Genomic DNA, 17,307 nt, shown 5'->3' with positions numbered 1-17,307 from the left:
CCCAGCCTTTAAGGAGAAAAAAGTGGATCGCCGACTATAGTCCCTTTCACACATACAGTCTTTACTGGTCATTTACTGGTAAATTGCAGTTAACATGTCATGTGTGAACAGAACCTTTCCGGTAAATCAGTGCTCCCAATTTACCAGTAAGACAGGTTGTAAGATTAACGGTAATTTACCGATAAGCGCTGTGTGTGAACGAAAAATATAGCATTACCGGCATTTAGATGACGCCAGACCGCGCTGACAGATCGGGCGGGCCAATCAGAAAGTTTTTTATACAGGTGACGCGGTTTCCCCCAGACTGTTTACGGACGTTTCCACACACATGTTGCTTAAAAGTCGAGCACACCTGAAGTTAACATCCACATTTCTTCACCAAAGTTGTTTAAAACAGCTTACCATCTAATTGCCAAATTGCCGACGTCCTTAGCACACCATCTGTGAAGCCTACTGTGCAAACGCGCAGGTTCCGTTTGACGCCGCCTAACGCTGTTTGGTCACGAGCAACTTCGCGACCGTTTGCCACAGATGTGAAAACAACAAAATACGGACCGTGGATATTAAGTCATAACCCGCCGTTTACAAATACGAAACGGACGGAGCTCGCCGGCCGCGCGCCACAGGTAACTTCCGCTTTCTCTCTGAGTTTACCGGTATTTTGATACTGATGTGTGAATGATGTCTTACTGGTAAAAAGACGGAACGTCACTGCATGTGTGAACAGCACATTTTTGTATTTACTTGTAAATACATTCTGGTAAATTCATGGTAATTTAACAGAATTACTGTGTGAAAGAGGCTTATGTCTCCCCCTAGTGGGTGCAGTTCTACTAATAGTAGTACTATGAAAAGTTGCCTGTTTTTGTGTCTTTAAAGAGTAACTAAACCCCTGGTCAGAGACTGACTCCACCCACTGGCAATATTTGAAATGCAAGAAAAATGGGCAGATCCCAACGGAGATAGAGGGGACGAACTAAGCTCAAGTGTGTGGTGAGATCGTAACAAGGGCGTGGTGAGCTTGAACCTGCTTATGTCCCGAGGTATTTTTTTGACCCAACATCCAACAGGAAAATTCAACTGCAGTAGCCACCGTTCCACCTGAAGAGGGCAGCACTCAGACGTTTTTACACCATATATAAGCATCTTCTTACAGACCATTAACTAAAAAAAGTTGGTTTAGGGTTTAGTTACTTTTTAAACGCTTATTTTTTGGGGGTCGAAAGCTTATAAAAACTTATTTCTTGTTTTTTTGGCCTGTACATCCTGTCACACAGCAGCTTTCAGGCATTATTCTGTTTTTTGTTATAAGCCTGAAATGACAAGGAGGCGGCCTCTCGCAATACAAAGTCAATGGAGACAGATGGATTGTCTCCCCCCCACCGGTGGGTGTGGTTTTCAGGTTATGACGTGCCGCGCTCTGTCTCTATGCACTTGGATTGTTAAAATAGGGCCCTATGTGTCATTTTGTGTTAAAATAAATAAAACTTACACAAAATATGTTCCAATAACAGAGACATGTGACAACACATTTAGCGTGTAGTCCCAAAACTAACACTGATTGTTGTTTTTAACACATCTTTTTGTGTAGATGACAGAGATAACTGAAAGCGATAACTGAAATTAACCTGTAATTGCTTTTATTGCGTGTGAGGCGATCTGTGAGTGTGTCTGTATATATACAGTATTAACAAAGTAAATGCAAATAATACACAAATGTAAAAACACATTAGAAAAGACAGAAACTAGAAGAAAGAGAATGATTCATACAGTGAGAAACATACTTTTCATTGTCATAGTAAAGTTTTCCAATGGCCCATGCAACGATAATTGGAAATGGAATACCTGTTGAAAAACAGAAACAGTCTCATTACTTTGAAAATCAAAGACATTACACAAACAGTATAATTGATCCTATTAAAGGAAAGAGATAAGACTTTGGCAGTGACTTTAATGTACCATTTAATTTTTAATGAGAAAATGCAAGGCATATTTTTTTACATAATTAACTTGCAACAGCTAAGAAGTAAACCTGATCCAGCAGCAGTCCTCATTAAAGTAATCATCTACAGTACTTCTGGAACTGGCAGTGAATGCATAACACGTCCAAAAATTTCAGATATGTGATTTTTTATGTTTTTACATGCGTCATATGGGTTATCGCAAAATACTATTTTATCACGGGATACGTACACCAGCCTATGCAGATAAACATCCACTTCCTCAGTTTGTCAGTGGAGTAGGTCAGTACGATGGCTGTGTGGAGATAGCAGCCTTCTCCAAACATCCAGAAGAAGTTGGTCACATGAAAATAATTATACGCTGCTGTTACCAGCCTGCACCAGATCTAAGAGAAACAAGATGAGAAAGAGAAAATCCACTTAGATGTTTAAAAACGGCCATGAATTTAGCCCGAGGAAATCACTATGTCAGTTCTTGTTAGCTTTTGCTGTTTTAAATCTGCTTTTATTACAACAGCTTTGGGAAATGAAAGCTTTGGTATGTGTGCGTGTGCTACTCTTTACGGCTGAAGCCCAATTCAAATAACAAGCAGGGAGTACAAAACCTGCCTTTTCCAAGAGAATGGACATTAGAGATGAGTTGAGTGGGACAGGGAATTTGAAACAAGGCTCTGGGATGGAGCAGATTTGGATAGAAGTGTATGATGAAAGGAAGAGGACTATGAGTTCTCATGACAGCACCATCCGAAGCGCGATACACCTCTCAGGAGCCATTACATATGGTCACAACCAAAATCAAAGCTCTTTATTCATGAGCTTCTGTTTGTCCATCTGAAATTGTGTAGGTTTAATATTACATTTAGTTGTACAGGAAGATCAAAAGCGATTCATTAAGCGCACTACATTTGACCCTTCTTGTGAAATTTATGCTAAAGCTTTACAAGTTTATATTCATTGTATATCAAGGTTATATATTCACAGAATGTTCTTTACATTAATTTATGCAGAAAACAGTAAATAACAAAAATGACTTCAAAGCTGGGTTTTCACAGACATGGTTAAGACTTACATCAACCTAGCACCGCTAGCCTAGCTTAGCACAAAGACTAGAAGTCAATGGCTCCAGCTAGCATTTTGTTCCCAATAAGTGACAAAATAACGCCAACATATTCCTATTTATATGTTGTGATTTGTATAGTCACAGCATATACAAATAACAAGGTCATGCCCTAATCACTTCGCCCAAGTAGCAGTGCTTCGTCTTCTGATATAGTTCCCAGTATGTATACTGTTAAAGGATGTGTCTCATATGACCTTGTTATTTGTACACGATGTGACTATACAAATCACTACATATAAATAGAAAAATGTTGGCATCATTTTGTAACTCATTGGGAGCAGCATGCCAGCTGGAGCCATTTACTTCCAGTCTTTGTGCTAAGATAGGCTAGCAGTGGGTGTGTCAGACAGAGTTACGGCACATACCAGGCTTGTGCACAATTCAGAATTGGCCTCCATTCAATTCATGAATTTGAATTTGAATTGAATTGACTCCGCCCTACAGGAAGTTGAATTTGAATTTGAATTGGAATGACAGGAAGTGGAATTAAATTCGTGGCAATTCAAAGAAATTCCACAGTCACACAACAGAAAGAATCTCACATACATTCAGTGTTAGGAAAGTTCCTTTGGAAAATTGTTTGGCAACCATTTTAAATACTTGGTAAAATTAAAGCATTCTGGGAAATGAAGTCATGTTACATCGTGTTCCATAAAATTACAATTGCAAAAAAATCAAACTTAATTACTTGTTATGTGACTAGAGTTTTTTAGATTAATTGCTGGGGGAAAATATTTCCTGTTAATGTAATCTGTACAAACGAATATATTTATAGAATATGTAATGCAATCATATCTGACATAACCTGAAAGCTTCATTTTTAACACTTCACTTCCTGTATAATATGTATAGGAATTTCTTTGAATTTCTATTGAATTGCAATTCTGCTTCCTTTAATTCAAATTCGAATTGTAATTCTAGATCCTGTTTTTGACATAAATTCAAATTCAATTGAAATTCAAGAATTGAATTGGAATTTAGGAGTCATTCTCAATTCAATTCTGAATTCTGCACAAGCACACATGGAGATAATAAAATGTATGTATGGACTTATCTAACTCTGGGGGATACGGTGAACAAGCTAAAGTCCCAAAAAGTTGGCGTGTTCCTTTAAAGGTACAGTTAACTGCTTTGTATGCATAAAATTTGACTGGTACAAAATTGTTACTTAAGGCACACAATAGGTCCTATAGGGTATAATATTGTACCCCAAAAGCTACAACATTTCAATGTGTTGTATATCCATATAGGTATAAAAATTAACATTTGAGGGTACCACCCCATCACAGAAAATGTACAGTTTTGTACCTTTTTTCTGACAGTGTAGGACATCTGGTAACTATTTGTAAACCATTAACAGTTAACATTTCACAATAAACTTATACTTCATTATTCACTAGATCTATTAAAGGACAAGTTCGGTATTTTAGACTTAAAGCCCTGTTTTCAGATTGTTTATGATGAAATAGAACGGTTTTGACAGAAATTTCGACATATGCGGCTGGCCTGAGAATTTTCGGGTGTTTGTTGTTTCTCCTCCCACCTCTATAATGGGTGTATAGGTGCACAGGAACAATCCTTCCTAAAATGCATTAAACGTTCGTTTACAAAGACGTGAAACTCAACGAGTGGTCAGTGGTGTTCACTGATATGCCACAAAAGATGCTTTCCAACAGGTGTTTTAGCATTCATTGTAAACTTGTGGACTATTTTTCCAAACGCCTCACACCCGTATATTCTTCCGTTGAGAGCTTTAATAATAGACACTCCAGCCCAGTTGGTGGCGATAATCCACCTTTGCCAATTGCAAGAATACAAACAAAGTTCCCGGTGCGGAGTAATACCGTACCTCACAGCACATCTAATACAAGTCAATGGAGTTGTACAAAACTATGATAAAACCTGTTGGAAAGTATCTTTTGCAGCGATTTTTGTGCGAGCATAACAGTGAACACCCCTGACCACTCGGTGAGTTTCACGTCTTTGTAAACGAAAGTTTAATGCATTTTAGGAAGGATTGTTACTGTGCACCTATAAACCCATTGTGAGGGTGGGAGGTGATACAAGAAACACCCGAAAATTCTCGGTCCAGCATCATATGTCCAAATTTCAGTCAAAACCGTTCTATTTCATCATAAACAATCTGAAAACAGGGCTTTAAGTGTAAAATACCGAACTTGTCCTTTAAATAAACCTAAAACAAAAAGATTTTCAAAGTGGTCCAAGGCTTTTGTACCCCACTGTTTAATTCCAGGCATCTCCATTGTTTTGACCATATTTCATGACTAGGCTCTGTCAAGATGTCCCACGAGAAGATAAAAATCTGTCGCTCTCAGCACTAGACTGAAGATTACAGTTTGAGTTATGACTGAGGTGACACCTAAAGAGTTAAAGTTATTTGCCATAAAAGGAGTGACACACTTTCCCCCTCTCCCGCAGACTATTAGGGAAACAGAAATCCAAACTAACACTCATTTCAGCTTTGTGGGCTTAAGAAACTATTGAAGACTCATATTTTCCGGGCATTAACTGGCCAGCTAATAGCCCATATATGAAATGATATTCTTTGTTAACGATTTTGTTTCAACATGTGAAATAGAGGGATGAAAATGAAAAGCTCCTGGAGTCATAAAGTCCTCCAGCTTAGAGAAGTATTTCTTAAGCATTACGTCTGTCTACAGTTTTACAGCGCATTTCATTATAAGTCCCATGGTGTGACAAGAATTTAGGACCTTGCAGAGAAGCTTCTCTCTTTATTGCTAATGTTGCAGTTGTTTACTGAACAGTGTTGTTCATTAACTGGTTTCGAGTAAATTCTTCACAAAGTAGCATTTTACACAATAAATGTGCTTGTTTAAATGTGCTGTAAAACCCTCAGTGGGAATATAAAATTGGTCAGAAAAAGCTTTTTCTAAATAGATGCAACGTGCAACTAATTGGACACTAATAGGCAAAACTGAACCTCATCTGAAAGTTCAATTATTTTTATTCACCTTTAAACATGCATGTTTTTCTGGTGGAAAACAAAAGTAGACATTTTTACGCAGCGCACATTCATAGTGACCATGCCTGTTAAAATTAAATAAGGGTTTTTCAGGCAGCCTTGAAGGACACCAATAACACTTAAAGGATTCTTCCAGATAAAGAAAAACATAGTTTTCGACTCTTTTAGTCGTAACCACAATTCATGCATTTCATTTTGTGAAGTGTTTAGAAGATATACACTACAATTTTCGAAAACTAGTTTTGAAGTTCTTGTTTTCGTTCTTAAGTTATGTTTTTTATATTTATATATTACAAAATAATAATAAATTGGTCCACTATGGCATAACACAAATGTAACTGTGGGAGTTATGTTGGTGACTAAAAGCATCCAAAATAAATCAAAACTGTTATATTTTATCATCTGAAGTGCAGCCACCCTTTGTCTAGAAATTGAAAAACCGTACTCGTGTCATTTTATCAAGAAGCTTCTTGAAGTTTCACCTTAGGATGATTTTTAAAAAATATTGAAGGACTTTATCTGGGATTAAATTGGCTGCTTTCCCTTCACTATTTAGTCTAAAGGGGGCCGCGCACCTGATGAGAAGTGCAACGCCGCGTCGCATCTAGGACAACTCGGACATGTTAATCGTTAACAATTTGGGACAAATATGATGTTATTTAATGTTATCAGCAGTGTCCAGAGTCACAGCGGACAGCCGCTGCCGGTGTGCGTACATTCATAGAATACAATGTGTTCTGTCTTTTTATTACACGGTTCTCTGGAATGCTTGATTCTGATTGGTCAGTTGAGACATTTGCAGGTTCGTTCTTTTCAAATAATAACCGCTCCAAAGTAATAACGCATAGCCGGTACTACTTGTATGTTTTAAATCCCTCCGCGCCAACAAAGATTACTGTTTGGCGCCATCTTGTGACAAACACTGAACAACCACAATTAAGAATGGAAAATTTTGACATTTATTTTAACATGTACGGAAAAAACAAAACATTCAAACAGTGAATAGAAGAACGAACAAAGACACAGAGAGCTTACTGAGACTGTACTTGACAAAATAGAGCATGACAGCTACGAAGCCAACACACAAAAAAATACAGAATGGGCATTAAAACTTCTCAAAGACTGGCTAAAAGAAAAAAAAATGGAGACACACAAGTATGAAGCAGAGGATCTTAATAAGGTATTACGATCATTTTGTGCATCTGTGCAAAGTTTCGCGGAAGGATAAAAAAGTTAATTTAAAACAAATATGCCAATAAAATGTTTAAAATTCATATTCATGTCCAGTTTTTTTTCTTATGTGGCAAGTAGCCGTGTAATAAGCTTCGCGTTGGGTCCTGATCACACTGTCGGGGCTTATTTCCCGATAACTACGGGCTGCCTCTACATTATCCCTTACTTACGCGATGCTTACCCTCTGTTATGCGACCCCCTTAAGGGGGCATGCACACCAAAGCTTTTATGTTTTCAACTGTTTCCAATGGAAGCTCAGCGTTTTTCAGAAAAGCCAGCAGCTAGCGTTTTTTTTTTTTTGAGCTAAAAGCAACCGCTCGGCGTTCGAGAGTTGAGAAATATAAAACTTTGGGTGAAAAGCTCAGCTTGTCAATGTCAGTTCTCACATGGCCACACAATCACAGTGGAGGATGGGCAGGACAAATATCACAACAACCAACCGGCACATCTTACAACGACTGATAAACAAAACAGAAGTATCACAGCAACCAAAGCGCTCATCTAAAGAAAGCTGGCGCGTTTTAAAGCTTTGGTGTGCACACACCCTAAGTCAGGGTTCCCCAAATCTTACCCTGGAGGACCGGAGCACTGCAGAGTTTACCTCCAACCCTGATCAAACACACCTGAGCAAGCTAATCAAGGTCTTCATGATCACTAGAAAAATCACCGGTGGGTAAGTTTGGCTGGACCTAAACTCTGTAGTGCTCCGGCCTTCCAGGGTAAGATTTGGGGAACCCTGGTTTAGGGGGTGTGCACACCAAAGCTTCACCAAAGATTTGGGGAACCCTGCCCTAAGCCATTTACAAAAAAAATTGACATTTTTTTAATACAACTTTTGTTTTCTAATAACCGTAATTAGTCTGTTTGGCACAGGTATGTTTTTTGTCTATGAAAGTAATGTCAAGCACTTAACCATACACCTTCACATTTTTAAAATTTAACATTTAAGTCAAGTGTTTCAAAACTTTTTACCTTTTTACTTAGTGTATAATATATTATTATGAGGGCCAGGACTTTAACGTGTTAAACATTTTTAACGCATTTTAATCACACTTATTTTTGGACCGCGGAACATTTCTCATTGGATGAGTTTCGGCAGACCGAATAGACTGGAGCACCAACTAGCGTTCATGACTTCAGACAACAACAAACCACAGTGAACATGAACGAAGAAGCTGATGAGATCTCTTTGGTTGGCCCGTGGATGGGATTTTTTTTTATAAAAAACGAACGGATGAAAGCGTCGATAAGAGCATGGTTGTGTGTAAGCTATTCAACAAGGAATTCGCATATCACCGCAGCACATCGAGCCTCAAGTATCATCTCAATGCAAAACATATAGCAGCTAGCGTGGACGTTAGCCCGACTCCGAGTACAACGACTTGGTTGAACAAAAATAAACAATATTTTGTTGCTTAAGCTTATGTATTCAGTCATTATTCATGGTATACTAAAAATCCATGTGAAAAAATAACTTCTCAATGTTCTCAGGTCAAATATTTATGTGATTAAAATGTGAATAATTTCGATTAATTAATTACAAGCCTCTAATTAATTAGATTAATTTTTTTAATCGAGTGCCGGCCCTAATTATTATATTTTTTTTTATGAGAAATTTGGGTAAAAATGAAATGGGTCCATTTTATACCATAGCTATTTGCCCACATATCACTGGTTTTAAAGCTCCAATCTGTAACATTTTTTGGGTAAGGTTATAATAATAATAATAATAATAATGATTTATAATTTGAGCTGTCAGGTTGGATTTCACAGTAAATGGCAATTTGACGTGATTCAACATCAACCCATATCAGAATCTTTTTTGCAAAGGACTGCGGGTTTACATGTACAATGAATTTGTCTTGGTGTACTGGTGCATAAATATGACAGAAACAACTACAATACAATTATTAAGAAAAGTTTTTTTTTTACTGTACACCAGTGTCCACTCACTAAGAAAGAATGTCTTTATTTTTTACAATTTTTTTGTGTTATGCTTTTAACACAATATGTGGCGTTTTGTGGCAAGTTGCGTTAAAAGTAACACAAAATGTGTTGTTGTTATTATTACACAGAGATGTGTGTATTCTGGGACAACGACTTTAGCGTGTTATCCCTAAACTATCACCAATTGTTTTCCCAAAATAGACACATCTCTGTGTTATTATTGGAACAACACATTTTGTGTTACTTTTAACATCTTGTGTTGTCACTTTTATTTATTATAACACAAAATCAACACAAAATGACACATCATGTTTTAAATAGCATAATACAAAATGTGTAAAAAATTTATACATCCTTTCTTAGTGAGTGTAGGATTGTGGTATTATTTGTTTGATTATTTCATATGCAATTCCAGCATCCATGGCTATACTTATGGTGAAAATCCACACACAAGTTAAGTAAGGACAATTTGGCCTAACCTGCATGGTTTTGGACTGTGGGTGGAAACCAGAGTAGGTGGATGCTCTGATGCAATTGCTCAAACCAGGACCCTGCTTGCTCTGATGCAATGGTGCTACCCAATGAGCCACTGTGCTAGCCGAATTTCAACCCACGTAAAGATGTAGAATTACAACCTGTCATTTTATATTTGAAACAGAGATGGCGACAAAGAGGCAAAACGTTAAAGATTGCAGCTTTAAAAACCTGAAAAGATTTTGGACCCGTCACTGAATAGCAAGTAGGAGAATTAGGCCACTGCTGTTAGACAAAGACCTGCAAGAATGTTTAATTACTTCACCTTAAAAACCCCTCAACTTTTTGGCTTTCTTTAAAAAGTAACACACTTCAGGTGGAACTAATGCACGACTACACAATACAAGCATAGAGAGGCAATTCATTTTGCCTTGCGCGAAACACTGATAAACAAAGACAAAAATGATGCTTTGGCAACAACAAAAGATGCAGTATCAAGGTCAGACTCGCTAGAAACAAATTCTAATACCTTCCAAGGGCTGTGCGCATTATAAATTCTGATATGAGCATGAATGTGAAATCCAGTGTTTACGGTTAGAGCACGCTTGGTAAGGACCCTTAGGGACTGATATTGACATGACAGTAGATGAATTAATAACCCAGCACAGATGAGTTGATTAAGGAGGCCCAAAAATCTGAAGGGTGATTAATTTTCTACAAGGCACACTGTATGGTGACTAAGATGCCAAGCTGTTTGCATTCCCTCCCATACACCCACATCTAGTGCTCACAAAACCACACACACTGAAACCAATCAGGCTTTAATTTCTGTTATAAAAGCGCAGAAATTAAACTCCAGGGGTCAGAGGTTTTCAATTCAATTAATGAAGGGAGAAACCCATGCTTGTGAAATGATACAGTGAGGTAAGGAGGAACATATTGAGTGCGAACAATAGATGGATTTAAACAATAGAGAAGGCGTGTGTGTTTTGTTAGAAGGAACATGGATTATGTGCTCAATGTTTGTGTGTTTTGACAGGACATGTAATAGGAGAGAGGCGTGTGTGTTTTCAGGGGTGCATTGGTCTACTCACCACATTGCTCTCGTGCACCTCTGGATTCATGGTGAGCTGAACAACAAACCAGGTAGCATTCCGCAGAATAAACGCCGTAATCAGGTTCCAGTGGATGATATTTCTCAGGCACCGGATACTCCTGAGAATGATGGGGGAAAGAAAGATGGAGGAGGAGGAGAGAAAAATGAAAGAACAGCAGGGAACAAAGCAAGAAATAAAGATGATAGAGGAAAGAAAGAAAGAAACAGAAACAGGATAGGAAGGAAGATAATAGAAGGGAATACAGGATGGATGAAAGAAAGAAAGAAAGAAAGAAAGAAAGAAAGAAAGAAAGAAAGAAAGAAAGAAAGAAAGAAAGAAAGAAAGAAAGAAAGAAAGAAAGAAAGAAGAAATAGAATTGAAGACAAGATGGATGAAAAGGAAGGAAGAAAAAAGAAAGAATAGAATAGAAGGGAAGAAAGGATGGAAGAATGGAAGGAAGAAAGAAAGAAAGAAAGAAAGAAAGAAAGAAAGAAAGAAAGAAAGAAAGAAAGAAAGAAAGAAAGAAAGAAAGAAAGAAAGAATAACATAGAAGACAATATAGAAAAAAGGAAGAAGAAAGAATAGAATAGAATCGAATAGAGAATGCAAGAAAGAAAGAAATTAATAATAGCATAGAAGACAAGATGGAAGAAAGGAAGGAAGAAAAAAGAAAGAATAGAATAGGATAAAAGGAAAGACAGGATGGAAGAAAGGAAGAAAGAAATAAAAAACGAATAGAAGACAAGATGGAAGAAAAGAAGGAAGAAAAAAAGAATAGAATAGAAGGGAAGGGAAGACAGGATGGAAGAATGCAAGGAAGGAAGGAAGGAAGGAAGGAAGAAAAAAGAAATAATAGAATACAAGACAGGATGGAAGAAAGAATAAAGAAAAAAGACGGAAGGAAGGAAGGAGTTAAGAAAGATTAAAGGATGGAGGAAAGAAAGAAAAAAGAAAGAATAGAAGAAAGACAAAATGAAGAATAGAAAAAAGAAAAAAAGAAAGAAAGAATAGAATAGAAGGGAATACAGGGTGGAGGTGAGGAAGGATGAAAGAAAGAAGAAAAAAGAATATAACAGAATAGAAAACAAGATGGAATAATGGAAGAAAGAAAGAAAGAAAGAATAGAAGGAAAGGCAGGATGGAAGAAAGAAAGAAAAAATAGCATAGAAGACAAGATGGAAGGAAGGACGGAAGAAAAAAGAAAGAAAGAATAGAATAAGATAGAAGGAAAGACAGGATGGAAGAGAGAAAGAAAGAATAGAAGACAAGATGGAAGAAAGGAAGGAAGAAAAATGAAAAAATAGAACAGAATAGAATAGAAGGGAAGACAGAATGGAAGAATGCAAGGAAGGAATGTAGGAAGGAAAAAAAAGAAATAAAAGAATAGAAGACAGGATGGAAGAAAGAATAAAGAAAAAAGGAAGGAAGAGTTAAAAAAGATAAAAGGATGGAGAAAAGAAAAAAAGGAAGAGTAGAAGAAAGAAAGAAAGAAAGAAAGAAAGGAAAAAAGAAAGAAAGGGAGGAAGAAAGAGTAGAATAGAATGTAATACAGGATGGAGTTAAGGAAGGATGAAAGAAAGAAAAAAGAACAATCAAACAGAATAGAAGACAAGATGGAAGAAAGGAAGGGAAAAAAGAAAGAATAGAATAGAAGGGAAGAAAGGATTGAATAATGAAAGGAATGAAAAAGAAAGAGAGAAAAAGAAGGAAAGAAAGAATAGAATAGAATAGAATAGAATAGAATAGAATAGAATAGAATAGAATAGAATAGAATACAGAATGGAAGAAAATAAGAACAAATGAAGAAAGAACGAATGAAGAAAAAGAAAGAACGAAAGTTAGTTGTTAGATAAACGACATTGTTTATAAAGGCATAAGTTATGTTTGTGTGCTGTATGTTGTTTGGCTCTGCTGCATGATTAAACATCAGATTTCATGTTGTTTTATTGGCTATAGTGTGCCATTGATCTTCCTCTGTGTGTCTTCCCATCAGAGCCTCTGTTATGTTTATCTTCAAATAGCACACCAACTGTGTAATGCATCTAATTCATACTTCATAATCAGCTCTCATATCATAAAAACACACTGTCCTGATAATCACTATCAACATCTTTGTATTGCTTTGTCAATATACTTTTCACAATTAATCAAATGAGATCTAAATGATTTTAGGATACAGAAGAATCTCTTTTACAAAAACCATGAGAGTTGAAACAGTCTCAGTATACAGCAGGTCACAAAATTTAAATCAAACTCACTCTGAATGAACCGACTAGCATTTGTAAAGCCAGATTGATAAATTCATAAAGAAATGTTCACCTTAATGGTAAACACAGACAGGCTAAAGAATATTTATCACAGAATATTTAAGTTTGCTATATTAGGGTTACTGTAGTGTGTTAATGCAAACAGCATTTCTCTAAAAGCTTCTATTTCCACCAACAAATCTGTTTAAAATTTAAACACTGGCCGTGTTTTGTTCTGCCTTGTGACAGAAAAACCGTGCAAAAATTTGTCATGACCTTTATTTGGCCTCTGTACTTTGTTCTGAGGATATGTGATCTACAAACACACTTAACTGCTGATGGCAAAAAAGCATCTAGAGTCTTAGCATGCAGAAAGGCATGGCAGCTGGCAATGAAAACACTTCTCAATTTCCTTTTAGCACAGCTGGGAACACAAAGGTCTAGGGATCGATTTTTACGGAACACACACACACTGATAAAATGTATAACCTGCATGTACAGTTGCTTTGGAAAAAGCCTCATTTCCTTTAAGTAAAAAACCCTTTTTATTGCTGATTCAATTATTCTTGTTTTCCTTTGTTACATCATAATAATCACACTACTGCGACTGCAAGGTCAACTTGGCTGCAATATCAGCTTTAGGCTCAGTATTCATGACTGATCAGATACCTCTAAATCTAAGCTTTTATCTTAATAAGACGAGCAACAAACTGGATAAAATTATAAAATGAAAACTCTTACCTAAAGATACAGTTTGATGCCATAAACCTTTTAAATTGACCTTCTTTAAACTACATGCAGGTTCTCAGAAACTCCTATTGTAACATGTATTGTAACATCAAGATTTGAACACAAGATTATATTAAAACATAGTCAAATTGATTCTTGAAAGGAATGGTGTTTTCTGCTAAAACTAAGAACTTTGCAAAATTCATAAAGAACAAATGACACTTTCACCGTAGGAAAAATCCTCATAATGCTCAACATACTCCAGGGCATGCACAAAATAGGCTAATGTGTAAATTTAGTTTAGATGCTTCACCCTCTCTGCAGAGATGTCAGGGTATGGTGCAGTCATCTCCATAATGATCTCTGGCCTCATAATGATCCTCTAAGGCACATTTACAGTTCATATGGAAAGTGGGCTTGGCTTTCTTCCAGTGGCGAGGACAGAAATTTAAAACTGAGTTGACCTCTGTGAAATAGGGTGGGCCGCAATGCCTACTCTCAAATAACATAATTTTACAATATAGTAGTGCTTAAATGGATTACATTACGTTTTTTGAGTCATGAATCAAACAAAAAGAGGGAAATAAGGAAAATTAAATTAAGAACAAATCACAAAATTATAAGCATGTGGAAATATGTTTAGAAAATAAACAGTGCTATTTAGGTACAAAAATATAATCAAATGAATTATAACATTTATAACATTTTATAAATGTTTTAACATTTAATAAAACTTTTAAATTTTTTTGACTTTTTCATTTTATAAATGAAATATAATAAATATTTTTAAAGCTACAGAAGTGATTTTCCTTACATATTTGATTACAGATTTGAATTAACAGATTTATTGAGGGTACTGGCAGTTTAATGCAGCGTTCACACCAGACGCTGTAGAGGCGGCAAGCGCGAGTGATTTACATGTTAAGTCAATGCAAAGACGCGATTATGCATCCTGCGGTGCGAATTGAGCGTTGTCGCGGGAAACGCGCGAGTTGAAAAATCTGAACTTCGACGGAATTTCCACGCCATGTTTACCAGTCAGGACCTTGCTGTAGTAGTGACATGATTACAGGAAGCGAGCAGAGTCTCAGAAGCCCCTCCCATGATGCGAATTTCCTCACGAATGTCTCGAATGACTATAATTTCACGCGTGGCTTTCACATGTGAATGAAGCGAGTAAACTCAAGCGTCCAACTACGCGTGAATAGCGCGTTTTTGCCACCTCTACCTCGGCTGGTGTGAATGCACCATAAGACTGAATAAGCACGGATCCATACCTGTAATGAAACACACATCTGATTTCTTTCTGAACTGTTTGCGTTCACTTTAAGACATAACTGACTGTTTTTATGAGAATACTTGCAAGACTGTGATATTTCTAGATAATTTTTGCATGTATGTGTCCTGTAAAGCGCATAGAGATTCTGTGTTTGCATGCTTTTTGAAAGGCTCTTTTCCGTGTGCACGCTTATGATTTATACATTTTGAGTATGCGTGTGCGTCTGTGCGCACAGAAAACTGCTCACTTTAACATCATCTTGCATTCAAATGGTTTAAAATGGCTTAAATGTTAACATTTGCAAGGTTTAGAAACACATGCAAATGATACATTTTCTATATAAATAGTTATTTATTACCGAATTAGAGTGATATAATTTATGCATGATTTCTTTTGCTTTCCACAAAAATATTTTGTGTCTCTTTTGACTGGGTGGCCCAACCGTCAATCTGAGTGGGCCAGTGCCACCCTGGCCATTATGTAGCCTCGCCACTGCTTTCTTCATGCATGCATAAAGCAAAGTTATAGCAAAGAAATGCTGCCTGAATCATTTCTCTTTGCTTTTGAAACTTTAAACTGTTAAGGTTATTAAGGGATGGTGAAGAGATATATACGATTTCCATCACTCATTTAACCCATTTCATCATTTTCATTGATTCTATTAAATCTGAGAGACTGTTAGACAGGACCGTAATGTTGCCATCACAGTTGATTCCCTCTAAAGGTAGATTACTATCCATCTCTCTTTCTGTGTCTGAGCTTCTGACCTCTTTTCCAATTAACGTTGACAGCTCAAAGGAAGGGAATGTAAAATAGAAAGAATAAAAAGAGATGAGGCTTTGTTGAATTGACCTCAAGCTATTAATGTGTCACTTTAAGGATTCTGTCCCCAAACAATCACATTTTCTGTCAGATGACATGGAAGAAAAGCTTCAAGGACTAAAATAAATATCGGATTTGTACACCAAGGATATGCCAACTCAGTGTACATCTAAGTTATTATAAAGACACAGTTGATGTTTTACTGCACCTGCCAGTAATTCAGATTTTTTTTACACACAGACATACTTTTGTACAAAGTGACAGGACATTTATTGTATAAATTGTTTTATCAGTATGTGTGTGTGTCCCTGGGTATTGAACCCATGACAGTTGCACTGCTAACCTGTAAAAATGATATCAAATCAACATATATGTACATTTTTATGTTACTTTAATTTCAACTTTTTTATACACTAAGTTATGTCAAATTATCACATGTCTTAAAATAGTCAGTTGAACTGACTTGCATAACCAAGTTGTTTTAACTTCATGCTGCATTTTTTTGCAGTGTATATATAAATGTAAATTTATGCAAATTTTATGCAGATGCTTTTATCCAAATCAACTTGCAGTGCATTACAAAGTATACATTTTAATCAGTATGTGTTTTCCTTGGCTTAGAACCCATGACCTTTTGCACTGCAATCGCAATATGAGCTTCTTTTTGGACAGCTCGTCACAAAGTATTAAGCCTGTCACGTCTGTGGCTCATCATGTCAAAATTATGTGAACCTATGTGCATCATGCTTCTTGTCAAAACATGTGCCTGCTGCACAAACCGTCAAAAGGGGTTTATAATAAAAGAGATGCTTGGGTTGCCAGATACTCACTTAATCTAATGTGTAATCAGAGTTTAGTATTAAATGAGTATCTGGCGGGTATTTTGTGAACGTGAGCATCTCTTTTATTATAAATAACGCAACAAACACATATTTTGACATAACGAGCAACACACATGACACTCCAAACACATATTTTGAATTCGCACCCCTCGGAAAGAGAAATCACCGCCCGCCACTGATGAGCAGAATGCTGCTGACACAATTCACTTTTTGTTATTTTAAAAATTGTGAGATCATTATCTTTTAATAAATTTTTAAATTATTAATTAAACTAAAATGTTGATATTATCTTTCTAAATATAAAGCTTCTTGTTTGAATTTTCGTGCCAGAGACATCACACATTCACTAGACATTCATGAGCATACAGTTCGCACGTTCACCCTTGCACAAAACTCATGAATACTCAATTAAAATTCTCCTCAGTTCTGCATTTATCTCAGCAGGAAGATGAAAGTGTGTGGAAATTCATTTATTATGAATGTGGGACGCAGGGCAACAAATTATGACATGCAGCGAAAGTCTGCCTTTGTGTTATTGCCTATGCTTTAATGA

The 17,307-nt window shown here is 36.5% G+C and overlaps 1 protein-coding gene across 2 annotated transcripts in view; it reads right to left on the bottom strand.

Annotated features, from left to right (window-relative positions):
- crhr1 (corticotropin releasing hormone receptor 1) overlaps positions 1-17,307 on the bottom strand; it is a 173,463-nt gene that overhangs the window by 17,726 nt on the left and 138,430 nt on the right. For both annotated transcript variants that reach the window (XM_055194465.2, XM_055194467.2), the window contains 3 exons: positions 10,834-10,954; positions 2,194-2,347; positions 1,785-1,845 (listed from right to left, as the gene is read on the bottom strand). In XM_055194465.2, the coding sequence (XP_055050440.1) occupies positions 1,785-1,845; positions 2,194-2,347; positions 10,834-10,954 (336 nt within the window). The remainder of the gene's footprint in view (positions 1-1,784; positions 1,846-2,193; positions 2,348-10,833; positions 10,955-17,307) is intronic.

This window comes from Misgurnus anguillicaudatus, chromosome 19 (assembly GCF_027580225.2).
Source record: "Misgurnus anguillicaudatus chromosome 19, ASM2758022v2, whole genome shotgun sequence".
NCBI classification, from domain to species: domain Eukaryota; kingdom Metazoa; phylum Chordata; class Actinopteri; order Cypriniformes; family Cobitidae; genus Misgurnus; species Misgurnus anguillicaudatus.
This window is presented reverse-complemented; position numbering and strand designations above follow the sequence as displayed.